The following is an 18,325-nucleotide window of genomic DNA, read 5'->3' as shown; positions in this document are numbered from 1 at the left end:
TGTGGATAAATAACTTACATAACAGTGAAAAATGAACCTGTAACACTATACTGAACAAAAATATAAACCCAATAATTTCTTGAGTTATAGTTCATATAAGGAAATCAGTCAATTTAAAAATTAATTGGGCCCTAATCTATTGTCGTGTCTTTGGCTATGCCGGATTAAGTGATATGACATGCTATTCTATAAAATCCTTTCTCTGTTATTAATATTACCTGATTGAGCTAATCATGTAAATGTAATTAACTAGAAAGTCGGGGCACCATTAAATAATATTTATAGAGTAGTTATCTTCCGAATAAACTCTTAAAGACCTAGTAATATTTTACATCAATAGCAGTCAATACTAATCGTCACCTTATTTCAGTCTCATCTGAAAGTTGTAAATTCTTGGTAATCTTCACGAACCCTGGCTAACAAGTTGAATCAGCAATACAAAATTGGGTTTAATTATTTATTTACTAAATACCTAATTAATCACACAGAATTACATATACACAGAATGAATCATACCTTGATTACATTATGGTTATCAGATTCACATGGAATTGTTGTGCAATTCAAATGTTTAAATATAAAATTATTGGTGAAAAGATTAAATGTAATTTTAGCTTCCAAATGAGAGATTTGGGTTTTTATAAGGTTAGGGCTCTGCTCAATCAGTGGCCCGCCCCTGTGAAGAGACATGGGTTATAAAAGTATGAAAACACACCCTTCTCCCTCCACTATATAAGCCCTTGACGAAAATGTAACCTCCTGTTCCGGGTACATTAGAATGACGATCCGATGTCAGAAGGGTTCAGATAATAACTACAGAACGAAGCCAACCTCAGAGTGAGCTTTGGTTGCGAATGGTATGAACTTTGAACTCTTATTCGCTACAGAAGTGATACCTCCTAGCCGTTGAGTTAGCAACAGCAGCTGCAAACGTGGGCTAGGAAAGAATAGACAGAGTATCCCGTCTACCACACAACGACATTACTACAACGTATCCAATTTACCACCAGAGACATTCTTCCGAGGACAGGAAGATCTCTGTTGGCCAACACGACCAGCATCTACGACCAACCTATTGAAGCGCAGCTAAGAGTAAATATTCATTGCATTTTCCTTTTCCAAATGGCCGGTAATTTAGAATGCATAAGATCCTGTATTTACGATAGAGACATCGCTTCTCCCTTTGTTCTTCAGTCTTCCCGCTCTTTCACTCAAACCCAACCCCCCTTTTCTTTGTGTAACCAGCGGTCATATCTGCTGTCCGCTAGGGACGTTTTCCTTTATGACATAATTTGTGTAGACTTTCCACTGTACCGTTTATGTCATCCTATCATTGATGAGAATGTCTCAGATGACAACCGAACTGACATCATATTCATTAAGTACCAACGCATATGTTCAACTGGTTGGATTCCCAAAATATGGTTCATTTCCCCCCACCTTCTGATATTCCCAGAATCTCTTGTTTAACAAAGGCTATTCAAGAGTCCCTCTGTAGAGTCAAGAGAGAGAAGGGAGAAAGGTATTTATGGGGGGGGGGTCATAAAACTTACCCACAGGCCAACGTCATGACACTATGGATTTCACATGACTAGGCAGGGGTGTAGCCATGGGTCCAGCTCTTATCGAATGTACTGTATACCTTGTCACAACACAACGGCTTGGCTAAAACGCATTAAGAAGGAAATACATTCCACAAATTAACTTTTAACAAGGCACAACTGTTAATTAAAATGCATTCCAGGTGATTACCTCATGAAGCTGGTTGAGAGAATGCCAAGAGTGTGCAAAGCTGTCATCAAGGCAAAGCATGGCTACTTTGAAGAATTTCAAATATTAAATATTTTTTGATTTAACACTTTTTTGTTACTACATGATTCCATATGTGTTATTTCATAGTTTTGATGTCTTCACTATTCTACAATGTAGAAAATAGTAAAAAATAAAGAAAAACCCTTGAATGAGTAGGTGTTCTAAAACTTTTGACCTGTAGTGTATATATAGTTGAAGTCGGAAGTTTACATACACTTAGGAGTGAGTCATTAAAACTCGTTTTTCAACCACTCCACAAATTTCTTGTTAACAAACTAGTTTTGGCAACTACTTTGTGCATGACACAAGTCATTTTTCCAACAATTGTTTACAGACAGATTATTCCACTTATAATTCACTGTATCACAATTCCAGTGGGTCAGAAGTTTACATACACTAAGTTGACTGCCTTTAAACAGCTTGTAAAATTCCAGAAAATTATCTCATGGCTTTAGAAGCTTCTGATAGGTTAATTTACATAATTTGAGTCAATTGGAGGTGTACCTGTGGATGTATTTCAAGGACTACCTTCAAACTCAGTGCCTCTTTGCTTGACATCATGGGAAAATCTAAAGAAATTAGCCAAGACAGAAGAAAAATAGTAGACTTCCACAAGTCTGGTTCATCCTTGGGAGCAATTTCCAAACGCCTGAAAGTACCGCGTTCATCTGTACAAACAATAGTACGCAAGTATAAACACCATGGGACCACGCAGCCATCATACCGCTCAGGAAGGAGATGCGTTCTGTCTCCTCGAGATGAAAAGGTATGAAAAGCGCAAATCAATCCCAGAACAACAGCAAAGGACCTTGTGAAGATGCTGGAGGAAACAGTTACAAATGTATCTATATCCACAGTAAAACGAGTCCTATATCGACATAACCTGAAAGGCCGCTCAGCAAGGAAGAAGCCACTGCTCCAAAACCGCCATAAAAAAGCCGGACTACGGTTTGCAACTGCACATGGGGACAAAGATCGTACTTTTTGGAGAAATGTCCTCTGGTCTGATGAAACAAAATAGAACTGTTTGGCCATAATGACCATTGTTATGTTTGGAGGAAAAATGGGGAGGGCTTGCAAGCCGAAGAACACCATCCCAACCGTGAAGCACGGGGGTGGCAGCATCATGTTGTGGTGGTGCTTTGCTGCAGGAGGGACTGGTGAAATTCACAAAATAGATGGCATCATGAGGAAGAAAGATTGTGGATATATTGAAGCAACATTTCAAGACATCAGTCAGGAAGTTAAAGCTTGGTCGCAAATGGGTCTTCCAAATGGACAATGACCCCATGCATACTTCCGAAGTTGTGGCAAAAGGGCTTAAGGACAACAAAGTCAAGGTATTGGAGTGGCCATCACAAATCCCTGACCTCAATCCTATAGAAAATGTGTGGGCAGAACTGAAAAAGCGTGTGCGAGCAAGGAGGCCTACAAACCTGACTCCGTTACACCAGCTCTGTCAGGAGGAATGGGCCAATATTCACTCATATTATTGTGGGAAGCTTGTGGAAGGCTACCTGAAACAAGTTAAACAATTTAAAGGCAATGCTACCAAATACTAATTGAGTGTATGTAAACTTCTGACCCACTGGGAATGTGATGAAAGAAATTAAAGCTGAAATAAATCATTCTCTCTACTATTATTCTGACATTTCACATTCTTAAAATAAAGTGGTGATCCTAACTGTCCTAAGACAGGGCATTTTTACTAGGATTAAATGTCAGGAATTGTGAAAAACTGAGTTCAAATGTATTTGGCTAAGGTGTATGTAAACTTCCGACTGTATAATGTAGATGTAAACGTAGGATATTTTTCCAGTTTAAAAATAAAGATAGCCTAATATTTTTTTTAAACAACAAAAAACAGTAACAAAACAATAAATAATACAAACTACTGATTGTATCTCATGAAAGAGAAAAGAAATAGAGAAATATGTTTTTAAAGCTGATCTTGTTTTAAGAACAACAACAAAAAGGTGCAGCCATGGATAGGCCTCAGAGGGCATAGGCCCACCCACTTGGCAGCCAGGTCCAGCCAATCAGAATGAGTTTGTCCCCACATAAGGCCTTTATTACAGGCAGAAATACTTCTCAGCCTTCCCCCTCCCCTGCAGACTATCCCGCAGGTGAAGAAGCCGGATGTGGAGGTCCAGGGCTAGTGTGGTTACACGTGGTCTGCGGTTATGAGGCCAGTTGGATGTACTGACAAATTCTCCAAAACAACGTTGGAGGTGGCTTATGGTAGAAAAATTAACATTCCATTCTCTGGCAACAGCTCTGTTGAACTCTGTACTGGGGGCCCTAGCTGCATGCAGAGTGCTATTTCAGGCTGCAGTCACTGCCAGGCAGTCAGGCCAGTTACAACATTTAAGATACAGCTGATGTTCCCCTGGCCTACTCTCAGAATAAACCACCAGCCCAACAGCATAACTCTAAAGGCCAACGTCTGGTTTCATTTCCAGTGAAAAGCATGATTTGTGCTGACCAATAATAGTAAACTTGTGTACAAATACATACATTAAGATAGTCGCACACTCTAAATATATTCCCAATAATTGATGGGTAAACACCAACGTTTTGGCACTTATTCTTTTCCATTTCCAGTGTCGTAGTGAGGTACCATGGCAAGGCCTCTCATGCTGCAGCCTACCCCTGGAAGGAGTCAACGCATTGGACGCTGCTAAGCTCGCCTACAGTAACCTCTTTGTGCAGAGACAGCAACTAAAGCCAGACTGGAGAATCCACAGTGAAGGACAGCCCACTGAGCCCAGTTAACATTAACACGTACAGTACCAGGGTTTTTCTTTATTTTTACTATGTTCTACAACACATAGTGAAGACATCAAAACTATGAAATAACACATATGGAATCATGTAGTAACCAAAAACGTGTTGAACAAATCAAAATATATTTTATATTTGAGATTCTTCAAAGTAGCCACCATTTGCCTTGATGACAGTTTTGCACACTCTTTTAAGGTTACACTGGAGTTAGCAAGGAATGCCTTTTACAACGTACTGCAGAATCTCACCCTGCAGGGGTTGTATGAGGTAAAAGGCAAGGCTTTGGGGAGCGAATTCGCTACAAATGAAGAGGTTCTCAAAGTCTCCACTGGTAAAACTCCAACTCAACCATGCATTCCTCCCTGTGCTTTCCACAGGCCCTCTTGTGGTCATCAGAAGAACTAGGAAGCAACATTCTTGTTATGCAAAGAACTTTAATGCTGTAACGTAGAACGAAATAACTTTGATAGTTTGTTATCTCCACTGGCTCCACAGACTTTGGCAATGTGTATTTTATTGTACCTGGAATCCACCCATACTTTTACATTGGTTCAGATGCTCTAAACCATTAAAAATCATCCGTTTCCAGCTACAATAGTCATTTACAACATTAACAATGTCTACACTGTATTTCTGATTAATTTGATGTTATTTTAATGGACCAAAAACGTTAAAAAACAAGTACATTTCTAAGTGACCCCAAACTTTTCTACGGTAGTGTACCTTTTCAGGCTTTGGTTGAAATTAGGCTTAATTGCAAACAGATGTCATAGCAATGTTGCATTAGATAAGCCTACATGCATTGGAAAGGAAGGTTTATATATTCTCCATTCAGGGAATTGAATAATAAATCTGATAAAAGTCTACAGATGCTCATAATTTGGGGGGGTTTCTTCAGTCTATTCATCCATTACATTTCATTGCATGTGAATGAAACAGTCATTATCATATCTGGACGGAAGCCTATTAATTAAATGTAAGAACAATGTACAGAATTCGTAAAGAGCAAATAGAAGAAAACATTTTAATCATTACTTATTGTTTCAGAAACTGAGTTACAAAATCATCATGTCAATAGCCCATTTACCTGTCACACATGTTGAATCATACACTAAAATAGATGGGAAGGGTGGTCAGAAACTGAAAGTAGTGCAGGAGATAATGTAAGAAGAATCAGTTGACAGATTTATGCTAAAATACTGTACAAGTACTGTTATTAAGTAGTTATTCAATACATATTCAAGCATACCCAGAGAAGGGGGGACACAATAAAAATAGGTGTAATGGCCCATTTGAAACCACAATACACAAAATGATCCCGACATTGTATAGCACAGTTTGAAATAACCATTTGGACACCATTTGTTTTGATATATATTTGATATGATATTTGCCAAGACATGCAAATCTGGATGCTACTGTATATCTGATCTCATAAAAAACTGCACATTCATGTACTTATTGGTACAGAAAGTATTTGGTATAGCTTTGTTCCCTAACTTAAACAGTAAAATTATTGATGCTTTCGAGTGACCTTTACTTTGTATCTTTAACATAATGCTCACACATGCTCACTGTAATATACTGTATCTACTTGGATTGTTATTTCTTGAATTCTTGTTTGGAATTTTTTTCTTATTTGTGTATTTTTATTGTATCTGCAAGACATCCTACTGCACTATTGGAGCTAGTAACATAAGCATTTCACTGCACCTGCCATAGCACCTGCAATGACTAACATGATGGATAGCTCTACATGAAACTGATCAAATGTAATGTTAAGATTTTTAGGGAATGCGTTATTCTACTGTAGTGTGACTTTTGCATTAGTTCTCATAGGCTTTGAAAAAATTTATCTTCCAACAATCCAATATAGCATCTTAAACTGAGCAAAAAAAGAAACGGCCCTTTTCCAGGACCCTGTCTTTCAAAGATAATTCGTAAAAATCCAAATAACTTCACAGATCTTCATTGTAAAGGGTTTAAACACTGCTTGTTCAATGAACCATAAACAATTAATGAACATGCACCTGTGGAACGGTCGTTAAGACACTAACAGCTTACAGACGGTAGGCAATTAAGGTCAGTTATGAAAACTTAGGACACTAAAGAGGCCTTTCTACTGACTGAAAAACACAAAAGGAAAGATGCACAGGGTCTCTGCTCATCTGCATGAATGTGCCTCAGGCATGCTGCAAGTAGGCATGAGGACTGCAGATGTGGCCAGGGCAATAAATTGCAATGTCCATACTGTGAGACGCCTAAGACAGCGCTACAGGGAGACAGGACAGACAGCTGATCGTCCTCGCAGGGGCAGACCATGTGTAACAACACCTGCACAGGATCGGTACATCCGAACATCACACCTGTGGGACAGGTACAGGATGGCAACAACAACTGCCCGAAGTACACCAGGAACGCACAATCCCTCCATCAGTGCTCAGACTGGCCGCAATAGGCTGAGAGAGGCTGGTCTGAGGGCTTGTAGGCCTGTTGTAAGGCAGGTCCTCACCATACATCACCGGCAACAACGTCGCCTATGGGCACAAACCCACCGTCGCTGAACCAGACAGGACTGACAAGAAGTGCTCTTCACTGACGAGTCACGGTTTTGTCTCACCAGGGGTGATGGTCGGATTCGCGTTTATTGTCAAAGGAATGAGCGTTACACCAAGGCCTGTACTCTGGAGCGGGATCGATTTGGAGGTGGAGGGTCCGTCATGGTCTGGGGCGGTGTGTCACAGCATCATCGGACTAAGCTTGTCATTGCAGGCAATCTCAACGCTGTGCGTTACAGGGAAGACATCCTCCTCCCTCATGTGGTACCCTTCCTGCAGGCTTATCCTGCAATGACCCTCCAGCATGACAATGCCACTAGCCATACTGCTCGTTCTGTGCGTGATTTCCTGTAAGACAGGAATGTCAGTGTTCTGCCATGGCCAGCGAAGAGCCCGGATCTCAATCCCACTGAGCACGTCTGGGATCTGTTGAATCAGAGGGTGAGGGCTAGGGCCATTCCCCCCAGAAATGTCCGGGAACTTGCAGGTGCCTTGGTGGAAGAGTGAGGTAACATCTCACAGCAAGAACTGGCAAATCTGGTGCAGTCCATGTGGAGAAGATGCACTGCAGTACTTAATGCAGCTGGTGGCCACACCAGATACTGACTGTTACTTTTGATTTTGACCCCCCCTCTGTTCAGGGACACATTATTCAATTTCTGTTAATCACATGTCTGTGGAACTTGTTCAGTTTATGTCTCAGTTGTTGAATCTTGTTATGTTCATACAAATATTTACATATGTTAAGTTTGCTGAAAATAACAGTAAGAGGAAGTTTCTTTTTTTGCTGAGTTTATATTGGCAATGACAACTAAACTAAATGACAGTTTTGCAATTCTCAATGTGGATAAAAACTCAATGAAGTTTTCAGCTACGGATACAAGCCAGCCCATTACTTATTAATCATTACATGAACTCATTACTTCCCCGGACATATAAAACACCAACATATAGGTGTTCAAAATGACAATAACTGCTGTGTTTGAGTCCGTGTGCTGTGCATGGCATGCCCTCTATATCTCAGGTACAGAAATCCAGGTACCATGGTTTAGCATTTTGCATCATCACATCGTCAGAGTTGTGGTTCCTTTCCAGGTGCATACACCCTGGGTATTTTCGTAAAAAAATAATATAATTAATATAACTCATTAGAATTAATAGAATTCATTCTAGTTCTGTGGGTATGTCTACCTCCATCCCATTCTGTGCAGCGTTAGAGGTAGCAGGACCAGTAGATGATGTTGAACAGAATATAGGACCCAGGGAAGATGACCCGGGAGTACTTGTCTATGGCGTGGGTGTCGATCCACATGCTGCTGTAAGCGCTGGAGCCCACGTGTCCTGTGATCTGGTCGTTCTCCTCAAAGTCCAGATGGACCATCATCCTTTGCTGCATTGCAGCGCCGTTCTCCATCGGCTCACCGCCATAGTTCCCAGTGTTGTTGACATCATCCTCGCTGTAGCTACCCATCATGCCTGGGTGGGTCATGCCACAGGTGCAGGGCAGCTGCAGACAGAAACAGAGACTGGATTAGATACCGAGCTACAGTACCCACATTTGAAATCGAAAACTCCTTCCCAGAGCATCTTTTACAGACTGAGAAACAGACTATTTGGATCCATGGAATGTTATAATGGCACTTACCCTTTCTCGTAGCTTTCTTTCCTTCCGTTCTTGCACTGTAGACAGGTAGTTCACTGCAGCGTACTCTATCACCGATAAGAACACAAACACAAAACTGACCCAGAGGTAAATGTCCACAGCTTTGATGTAGGAAACCCTGGGCATGGAGGCGTTGACTCCAGTGATGATGGTGGACATGGTGAGCACCGTGGTGATACCTGGAGCACAGTACAACACACAACATCTGATCAGAAAGGTTAAAACTTAGGGACACAGCAGGATATTCTACTGAAGGCAGAATATTAGAGGCTTTGTAATAATGAAACATGAATACAGTAGAAGACAGAATCATAATAAGCTTCGAACAAGATCCTGAATTACTAAGGGCTAACTCACCCAGAGGAACCCTGGCCGGTACGGCCCGGCGGTCGATCCAGAAAGACACCCAGGACAACATGACCATCAGAGTGGCAGGGAAGTAGGTCTGCAGCAGGAAGAAGAAGATGTGGCGTCGCAGGGTGAAGTTGATGTACAGACGGTTGTACCAGCCTGGAGAGAAGAGGATCAGATTATTACATATGTTTAGTTATATACACTACCATTCAAAAGTTTGGAGTCACTTAGAAATGTCCATGTTTTTTAAAGAAAAGCACATTTCTGTCCATTAAAATAACATCAAATTGATCAGAAATACAGTGTAGACATTGTTAATGTTGTAAATGACTATTGTAGCTGGAAACGGCTGATTGTTTATGGAATATCTACACAGGCGTACAGAGGTGCATTATCAGCAACCATCACTCCTGTGTTACAAAAGCATGTTGTGTTAGCTAATCCAAGTTTATAATTTGAAAAGGCTAATTGATCATTAGAAAACCCTTTTGCAAGTATGTTAGCACAGCTGAAAACTGTCATTAAAGAAGCATTAAAACTGGTCTTCTTTAGACTAGTTGAGTATCTGGAGCATCAGCATTTGTGGGTTCGATTACAGGCTCAAAATGGCCAGAAACAAAGATCTTTCTTCTGAAACTTGTCAGTCTATTCTTGTTCTGAGATATGAAGGCTATTCCATGCGAGAAATTGCCAAGAAACTAAAGATCTCGTACAACGCTGTGTACTACTCCCTTCACAGAACAGCGCAAACTGTCTCTAACCAGAATAGAAAGAGGAGTGGGAGGCCCCGGTGCACAATTGAGCAAGAGGACAAGTACATTAGAGTGTCTAGTTTGAGAAACAGACGCCTCGCAAGTCCTCAACTGGCAGCTTCATTAAATAGTACCCGCAAAACACCAGTCTCAACGTCAACAGTTGAATTTGCAGACGTGTTGCTGTGCGTTTTGTTGCTGTGCGTTTTGTTGCCAACCTTACTTTACTAGCTGACAACTTTACGTTTGTTTTTTTTTTGTTTTTAATTACCGTTTATATTTTTAGTTTTTCCATCACAACTTTTTTCCCTCATTCAACTTTTTCACTCCGGACGCTTTATCTGGACATGGTTCGTCAGCACTTTCAACAGCCGAAGCTAAGTAGTAACATTAACATGATGTCTTCTAATTGCAGTCGCTGTACTCATAATATACAGGAGAACGATCGCCTTATGGCGAGGATAGCTGTGCTGCAAGCCCAGCTTCAGACGCAATCGTTAGGCAAGGGTAATTTCAGTGTAGGAAAGGATGAAACAGCGTCTGTGCCACCAGTAAGTACAGATAGTAACGTTAGTATAAATCCCCCCGCACAGTCCCCGCAGCCGGACAACTTTCTCATGGCTTCTGGAGGGAAATTCTGTAGGAATGCTCAACTGGTGTCGCTCATTCAGCCGACAGAAACTTTCAACCGGTTTTCCCCATTAAGTAGCGAGTCGGAGTCTGAGGCCGAGTCTTCTCTTGTCTCTACTCCTCCCGTTACGGGGTCTGAGACGCCGAAGGCTCCCACCATTAGCTCTGACAAATTGAAAACCCTAGTCATTGGCGACTCCATTACCTGCAGTATTAGACTTAAAACGAATCACCCAGCGATCATACACTGTTTACCAGGGGGCAGGGCTACCGACGTTAAGGCTAATCTGAAGATGGTGCTGGCTAAAGCTAAAACTGGCGAGTGTAGAGAGTATAGAGATATTGTTATCCACGTCGGCACCAACGATGTTAGGATGAAACAGTCAGAGGTCACCAAGCGCAACATAGCTTCAGCGTGTAAATCAGCTAGAAAGATGTGTCGGCATCGAGTAATTGTCTCTGGCCCCCTCCCAGTTAGGGGGAGTGACGAGCTCTACAGCAGAGTCTCACAACTCAATCGCTGGTTGAAAACTGTTTTCTGCCCCTCCCAAAAGATAGAATTTGTAGATAATTGGCCCTCTTTCGGGGACTCACCCACAAACAGGACCAAGCCTGACCTGCTGAGGAGTGACGGACTCCATCCTAGCTGGAGGGGTGCTCTCATCTTATCTACCAACATAGACAGGGCTCTAACTCCTCTAGCTCCACAATGAAATAGGGTGCAGGCCAGGCAGCAGGCTGTTAGCCAACCTGCCAGCTTAGTGGAGTCTGCCACTAGCATAGTCAGTGTAGTCAGCTCAGCCATCCCCATTGAGACTGTGTCTGTGCCTCGACCTAGGTTGGGCAAAACTAAACATGGCGGTGTTCGCCTTAGCAATCTCATTAGGATAAAGACCTCCTCCATTCCTGCCATTATTGAAAGAGATCATGATACCTCACATCTCAAAATAGGGTTACTTAATGTTAGATCCCTCACTTCAAAGGCAGTTATAGTCAATGAACTAATCACTGATCACAATCTTGATGTGATTGGCCTGACTGAAACATGGCTTAAGCCTGATGAATTTACTGTGTTAAATGAGGCCTCTCCTCCTGGTTACACTACTGACCATATCCCCCGTGCATCCCGCAAAGGCGGAGGTGTTGCTAACATTTACGATAGCAAATTTCAATTTACAAAAAAAAAATGACGTTTTCGTCTTTTGAGCTTCTAGTCATGAAATCTATGCAGCCTACTCAATCACTTTTTATAGCTACTGTTTACAGGCCTCCTGGGCCATATACAGCATTCCTCTCTGAGTTCCCTGAATTCCTATCGGACCTTGTAGTCATAGCAGATCATATTCTAATTTTTGGTGATTTTAATATTCATGTGGAGAAGTCCACAGACCCACTCCAAAACGCTTTCGGAGCCATCATCGACTCAGTGGGTTTTGTCCAACATGTCTCTGGACCTACTCACTGCCACAGTCATACTCTGGACCTAGTTTTGTCCCATGGAATAAATGTTGTAGATCTTAATGTTTTTCCTCATAATCCTGGACTATCGGACCACCATTTTATTACGTTTGAAATCGCAACAAATAATCTGCTCAGACCCCAACCAAGGAGCATCAAAAGTCGTGCTATAAATTCTCAGACAACACAAAAATTCCTTGATGCCCTTCCAGACTCCTTCTGCCTACCCAAGGACGTCAGAGGACAAAAATCAGTTAACCACCTAACTGAGGAACTCAATTTAACCTTGCGCAATACCCTAGATGCAGTTGCACCCCTAAAAACGAAAAACATTTGTCATAAGAAACTAGCTCCCTGGTATACAGAAAATACCCGAGCTCTGAAGCAAGCTTCCAGAAAATTGGAACGGAAATGGCGCCACACCAAACTGGAAGTCTTCCGACTAGCTTGGAAAGACAGTACCGTGCAGTATCGAAGAGCCCTCACTGCTGCTCGATCATCCTACTTTTCCAACTTAATTGAGGAAAATAAGAACAATCCAAAATGTCTTTTTGATACTGTTGCAAAGCTAACTAAAAAGCAGCATTCCCCAAGAGAGGATGGCTTTCACTTCAGCAGTAATAAATTCATGAACTTCTTTGAGGAAAAGATCATGATCATTAGAAAGCAAATTACGGACTCTTTAAATCTGCGTATTCCTCCAGGGCTTAGCTGTCCTGGATCTGCACAGCTCTGCCAGGGCCTGGGATCGGGAGAGACACTTAAGTGTTTTAGTACTATATCTCTTGACACAATGATGAAAATAATCATGGCCTCTAAACCTTCAAGCTGCATACTGGATCCTATTCCAACTAAACTACTGAAAGAGCTGCTTCATGTCCTTGGCCCTCCTATGTTGAACATAATAAACGGCTCTCTATCCACCGGATGTGTACCAAACTCACTAAAAGTGGCAGTAATAAAGCCTCTCTTGAAAAAGCCAAACCTTGACCCGGAAAATATAAAAAACTATCGGCCTATATCGAATCTTCCATTCCTCTCAAAAATTTTAGAAAAAGCTGTTGCGCAGCAACTCACTGCCTTCCTGAAGACAAACAATGTATACGAAATGCTTCAGTCTGGTTTTAGACCCCATCATAGCACTGAGACTGCACTTGTGAAGGTGGTAAATGACCTTTTAATGGCGTCAGACCGAGGCTCTGCATCTGTCCTCGTGCTACTAGACCTTAGTGCTGCCTTTGACACCATCGATCACCACATTCTTTTGGAGAGACTGGAAACCCAAATTGGCCTACATGGACAAGTTCTGGCCTGGTTTAGATCTTATCTGTCGGAAAGATATCAGTTTGTCTCTGTGAATGGTTTGTCCTCTGACAAATCAACTGTACATTTCGGTGTTCCTCAAGGTTCCGTTTTAGGACCACTATTGTTTTCACTATATATTTTACCTCTTGGGGATGTTATTCGAAAACATAATGTTAACTTTCACTGCTATGCGGATGACACACAGCTGTACATTTCAATGAAACATGGTGAAGCCCCAAAATTGCCCTCGCTAGAAGCCTGTGTTTCAGACATAAGGAAGTGGATGGCTGAAAACGTTCTACTTTTAAACTCGGACAAAACAGAGATGCTTGTTCTAGGTCCCAAGAAACAAAGAGATCTTCTGTTAAATCTGACAATTAATCTTGATGGTTGTAAAGTCGTCTCAAATAAAACTGTGAAGGACCTCGGCGTTACTCTTGTCCCTGATCTCTCTTTTGACGAACATATCAAGACTGTTTCAAGGACAGCTTTTTTCCATCTACGTAACATTGCAAAAATCAGAAATTTTCTGTCCAAAAATGATGCAGAAAAATTAATCCATGCATTTGTTACTTCTAGGTTAGACTACTGCAATGCTCTACTTTCCGGCTACCCGGATAAAGCACTAAATAAACTTCAGTTAGTGCTAAATACGGCTGCTAGAATCCTGACTAGAACCAAGAAATTTGATCATATTACTCCAGTGCTAGCTTCCCTACACTGGCTTCCTGTTAAGGCAAGGGCTGATTTCAAGGTTTTACTGTTAACCTATAAAGCGTTACATGGGCTTGCTCCTACCTATCTTTCCGAGTTGGTCCTGCCGTACATACCTACACGTACGCTACTGTCACAAGACGCAGGCCTCCTAATTGTCCCTAGATTTTCTAAGCAAACAGCTGGAGGCATGGCTTTCTCCTATAGATCTCCATTTTTATGGAACGGTCTGCCTACCCATGTGAGAGACGCAGACTCGGTCTCAACCTTTAAGTCTTTACTGAAGACTTATCTCTTCAGTAGGTCATATGATTGAGTGTAGTCTGGCCCAGGAGTGTGAAGGTGAACGGAAAGGCTCTGGAGCAACGAACCGCCCTTGCTGTCTCTGCCTGGCCGGTTCCCCTCTCTCCACTGGGATTCTCTGCCTCTAACCCTATTACAGGGGCTGAGTCACTGGCTTACTGGTGCTCTTTCATGCCGTCCCTAGGAGGGGTGCGTCACTTGAGTGGGTTGAGTTACTGACGTGATCTTCCTGTCTGGGTTGGCGCCCCCCCTTGGTTTGTGCTGTGGTGGAGATCTTTGTGGGCTATACTCGGCCTTGTCTCAGGATTGTAAGTTGGTGGTTGAAGATATCCCTCTAGTGGTGCGGGGGCTGTGCTTTGGCAAAGTGGGTGGGGTTATATCCTTCCTGTTTGGCCCTGTCCGGGGGTATCATCGGATGGGGCCACAGTGTCTCCTGACCCCTCCTGTCTCAGCCTCCAGTATTTATGCTGCAGTAGTTTATGTGTCGGGGGGCTAGGGTCAGTTGGTTATATCTGGAGTACTTCTCCTGTCTTATCCAGTGTCCTGTGTGAATTTAAGTATGCTCTCTCTAATTCTCTCCTTCTCTCTTTCTTTCTCTCTCTCGGAGAACCTGAGCCCTAGGACCATACGTCAGGACTACCGGGCATGATGACTCCTTGCTGTCCCCAGTCCACCTGGCCTTGCTGCTGTTCCAGTTTCAACTGTTCTGCCTGCGGTTATGGAACCCCTACCTGTCCCAGACCTGCTGCTTTCAACTCTTAATGATCGGCTATGAAAAGCCAACTGACATTTATTCCTGATTATTATTTGACCATGCTTGTCATTTATGAACATTTTGAAAATCTTGGCTCTCTCTAATTCTCTCCTTCTCTCTTTCTTTCTCTCTCTCGGAGGACCTGAGCCCTAGGACCATACGTCAGGACTACCGGGCATGATGACTCCTTGCTGTCCCCAGTCCACCTGGCCTTGCTGCTATTCCAGTTTCAACTGTTCTGCCTGCGGTTATGGAACCCCTACCTGTCCCAGACCTGCTGTTTTCAACTCTTAATGATCGGCTATGAAAAGCCAACTGACATTTATTCCTGATTATTATTTGACCATGCTTGTCACTTATGAACATTTTGAACATCTTGGCCATGTTCTGTTATAATCTCCACCCGGCACAGCCAGAAGAGGACTGGCCACCCCTCATAGCCTGGTTCCTCTCTAGGTTTCTTCCTAGGTTTTGGCCTTTCTAGGGAGTTTTTCCTAGCCACCGTGCTTCTACACCTGCATTGCTTGCTGTTTGGGGTTTTAGGCTGGGTTTCTGTACAGCACTTCGAGATATTAGCTGATGTACGAAGGGCTATATAAAATAAACTTGATTTGATTTGAACAGTGCTGGCCTTCTAGGCAGAGTTGCAAAGAAAAAGACATATGTCAGACGGGCCAATAAAAAGAAAAGATTAAGATGGGCAAAAGAACACAGACACTGGACAGAGGAACTCTGCCTAGAAGGCCAGCATCCCGGAGTCGCCTCTTCACTGTTGACATTGAGACTGATGTTTTTAAGCCATAATTGCATAAGGGTTTTCTAATGATCGATTAGCCTTTTAAAATTATAAACTTAGATTAGCTAACACAACATGCCATTGGAACACAGGAGTGATGTTTGCTGATAATGCGCCTATGTAGATATTCCATTTTGGGTTTTTTTATCTGCCGTTTTCAGCTACAATATTAATTTACAACATTAACAATGTCTACACTGTATTTCCGATCAATTTGATGTTATTTTAATGGACAAAAAATTAGCTTTTCTTTCAAAAACAAGAACATTTCTAAGTGACCCAAAACTATTGAACGGTAGTGTACATTGCATTGCCTGCATTACATTAGCATTACAGAAACACAACCTTGATAAATCACAGTGAACAGCATGTGTTTTGTCAGTCTTCAGTGCTGTACCTGTGCTGCTGTAGAAGGATTTTTTGCTGGTAGTATGGAACTCCTGGATGAGGAACTGGGAGAGGGAGATCCTTTCGTCAGTACTCAGGGAATTGTTCCCTTTCTTCCAGTAGAGCATCAGGTCGTCATCTGTGTACGCATCTGATAAGAAAGAGACATGCTGTTCAGTGTTCACCACTTGAAACAAGTCTATGAATAGGTACATTTTATTATGATTTGAATGTGACAGAAGAGAAAGAGTCAAAAGGGAAGTGACATCATTAGAGCAGAGACTCACAGCTCTCGATCTCCAGGGAGCAGGTCTGTGTGTCCAGAGGGAAGCGACTCAGGTCCATACTGCACATGGATGTCACCGTCACCCTGCATGAGAACAACAACACGGACAGTTGAGTATACCCAGATCTGTTTGTGCTTTTGCCAGCTCCATTGCAGTCATTGTCATTCATTGTCATGCCAAACATTGGCAAGGAGTTGACATTATAGCACAAACAGACTGGTACTCAGGCTAAGCTGAGTAGTCTATTGGTCAAGCAATACACAGAGCGAGTGGCGACCCGTCATTCAGGGCCCCACCTGTTTTGAGCCCCACCTGCATGTTATTTTGGCATTAATACGCAGTTTGCAAACAATGCAAAAAAAAAAAAAAATGTTAATAAAGCCGCATATAAACATGATCTCTTATTTGCATTCTTGAGTAAGGCAGCTCCAAAATGCAGGTGTTTCAGCCTAGCTCAGTGCCTTCTGAGGTGGTGGGGCAGGCGCGGAAATACGGAGCGTAGGGGTTGGTTATGTTCTCTAGTTGCGCCATAATTGGCTCAGTGTTCTGTCACTCATTGGGACTCTACGTTGCCACAAAATCTATGGGTAGAGCTAAAAAATTCAAGCCCCTTGGGTGCTGCCATAGATTTAGATTAGAAGTGCCCATCCAAGGCTCAAGGTAATTGGCCACAGATAAAATTACGTCAAATCAGGTTATATCTACCATAGCTTTGATTGGAATGATCCTGTCAACATCATACTTTCAAAATCTTAGCTAGCAGTCATCATGAATCATGTCGACAATCTACTGGCAAATCCTTTTCATTCCTTCTCATATGAACAGAAATTATGTAGAGAAATTATAGATAAAACGTATCAGTGCTCATTGGCCATTGGACATTACACAACAAGTTTGAAATCACGAATTCAACAATGAGTGGTTTGGAAGGAATCAGTGGCTAACTGCAAGCGTTGCAAAGCAATCACTAGCCTGCTATTCAGTGGAGTGGATGTTGGGTCTAAGTCTGGGTTAAGGTCTCTTTTCCAAGCTTAAAATTATAAGCATTCAACACCATGGGCCATAAAAGGTTGAATACATTGACCATGCTGTCAATCCAGTGTGACTTCTGCCACATTCAAAACAACTGGAAACTCAGAACTGGTAAATCTCAGACTTCCGTGAGTTCAAGACAACTGGGAACTCTGGGGGAAAAAACACTCTCCAACTGGGAAAATACATTTTGAACGGTCATCCAACTCGGAATTCCAAGTCGGGAACTCTAGCCTCTTTCTGGAGCTATGACCTGTATGTCTTGTAAGTTGCTGCATAAATTATGTAATATGCCAGGGAGATATGTATACTGTAGCTAAGAAAGTAATACTAAGTGTATGTTGTGTAGGAAGCTGTTAGTAGCCCATGTGCCTCACCCTAATAATTTGGTCCCTTTCCCCCCTCATAATTTTGCCTACTGTTCTGACTTGGTGGTGCACATGTAGCCTATAGCCTGTTTTACAGAAATGTAATCATCAAATATTGTAAGAGCTTTCATTGTCTGCTTATATGCCCCCTTTATTTATCCTACAGTTCTGACTTGATATACAGGGAGAATACTATAAGAACAGCCCATGTTCTGAAATCTGTCTCTGTACATTTCAAAAGTGCTGAACAAATATTTATTTTGACCTTATCTGTCCTAGCTTGCTCATTAATGTCTTAATCGAAATTACGGATTGCCTCTTATCCGCTCGTCGTCCCCTTATGCCATAGTTTGTACATCTAAATTGTC

General features: G+C 42.1%; 1 protein-coding gene across 1 annotated transcript in view; it reads right to left on the bottom strand.

The window, feature by feature from the left end:
• Positions 1-8,367: 8,367 nt before the first annotated feature.
• LOC120024222 (gamma-aminobutyric acid receptor subunit rho-1-like) overlaps positions 8,368-18,325 on the bottom strand; it is a 34,184-nt gene continuing 24,226 nt past the window's right edge. The window contains exons 4-9 of the mRNA XM_038968416.1: positions 16,558-16,640; positions 16,281-16,421; positions 9,175-9,327; positions 8,800-8,996; positions 8,749-8,763; positions 8,368-8,661 (exon numbers count right to left, since the gene is read on the bottom strand). Coding sequence (XP_038824344.1) covers positions 8,368-8,661; positions 8,749-8,763; positions 8,800-8,996; positions 9,175-9,327; positions 16,281-16,421; positions 16,558-16,640 — 883 coding nt within the window. The remainder of the gene's footprint in view (positions 8,662-8,748; positions 8,764-8,799; positions 8,997-9,174; positions 9,328-16,280; positions 16,422-16,557; positions 16,641-18,325) is intronic.

The sequence above is a fragment of the Salvelinus namaycush genome, chromosome 29 (assembly GCF_016432855.1).
Source record: "Salvelinus namaycush isolate Seneca chromosome 29, SaNama_1.0, whole genome shotgun sequence".
Classification (NCBI taxonomy): Eukaryota; Metazoa; Chordata; class Actinopteri; order Salmoniformes; family Salmonidae; genus Salvelinus; species Salvelinus namaycush.
Note: the sequence above shows the minus strand (reverse complement) of the source record. Positions and strands in the feature narration are given on the sequence as shown.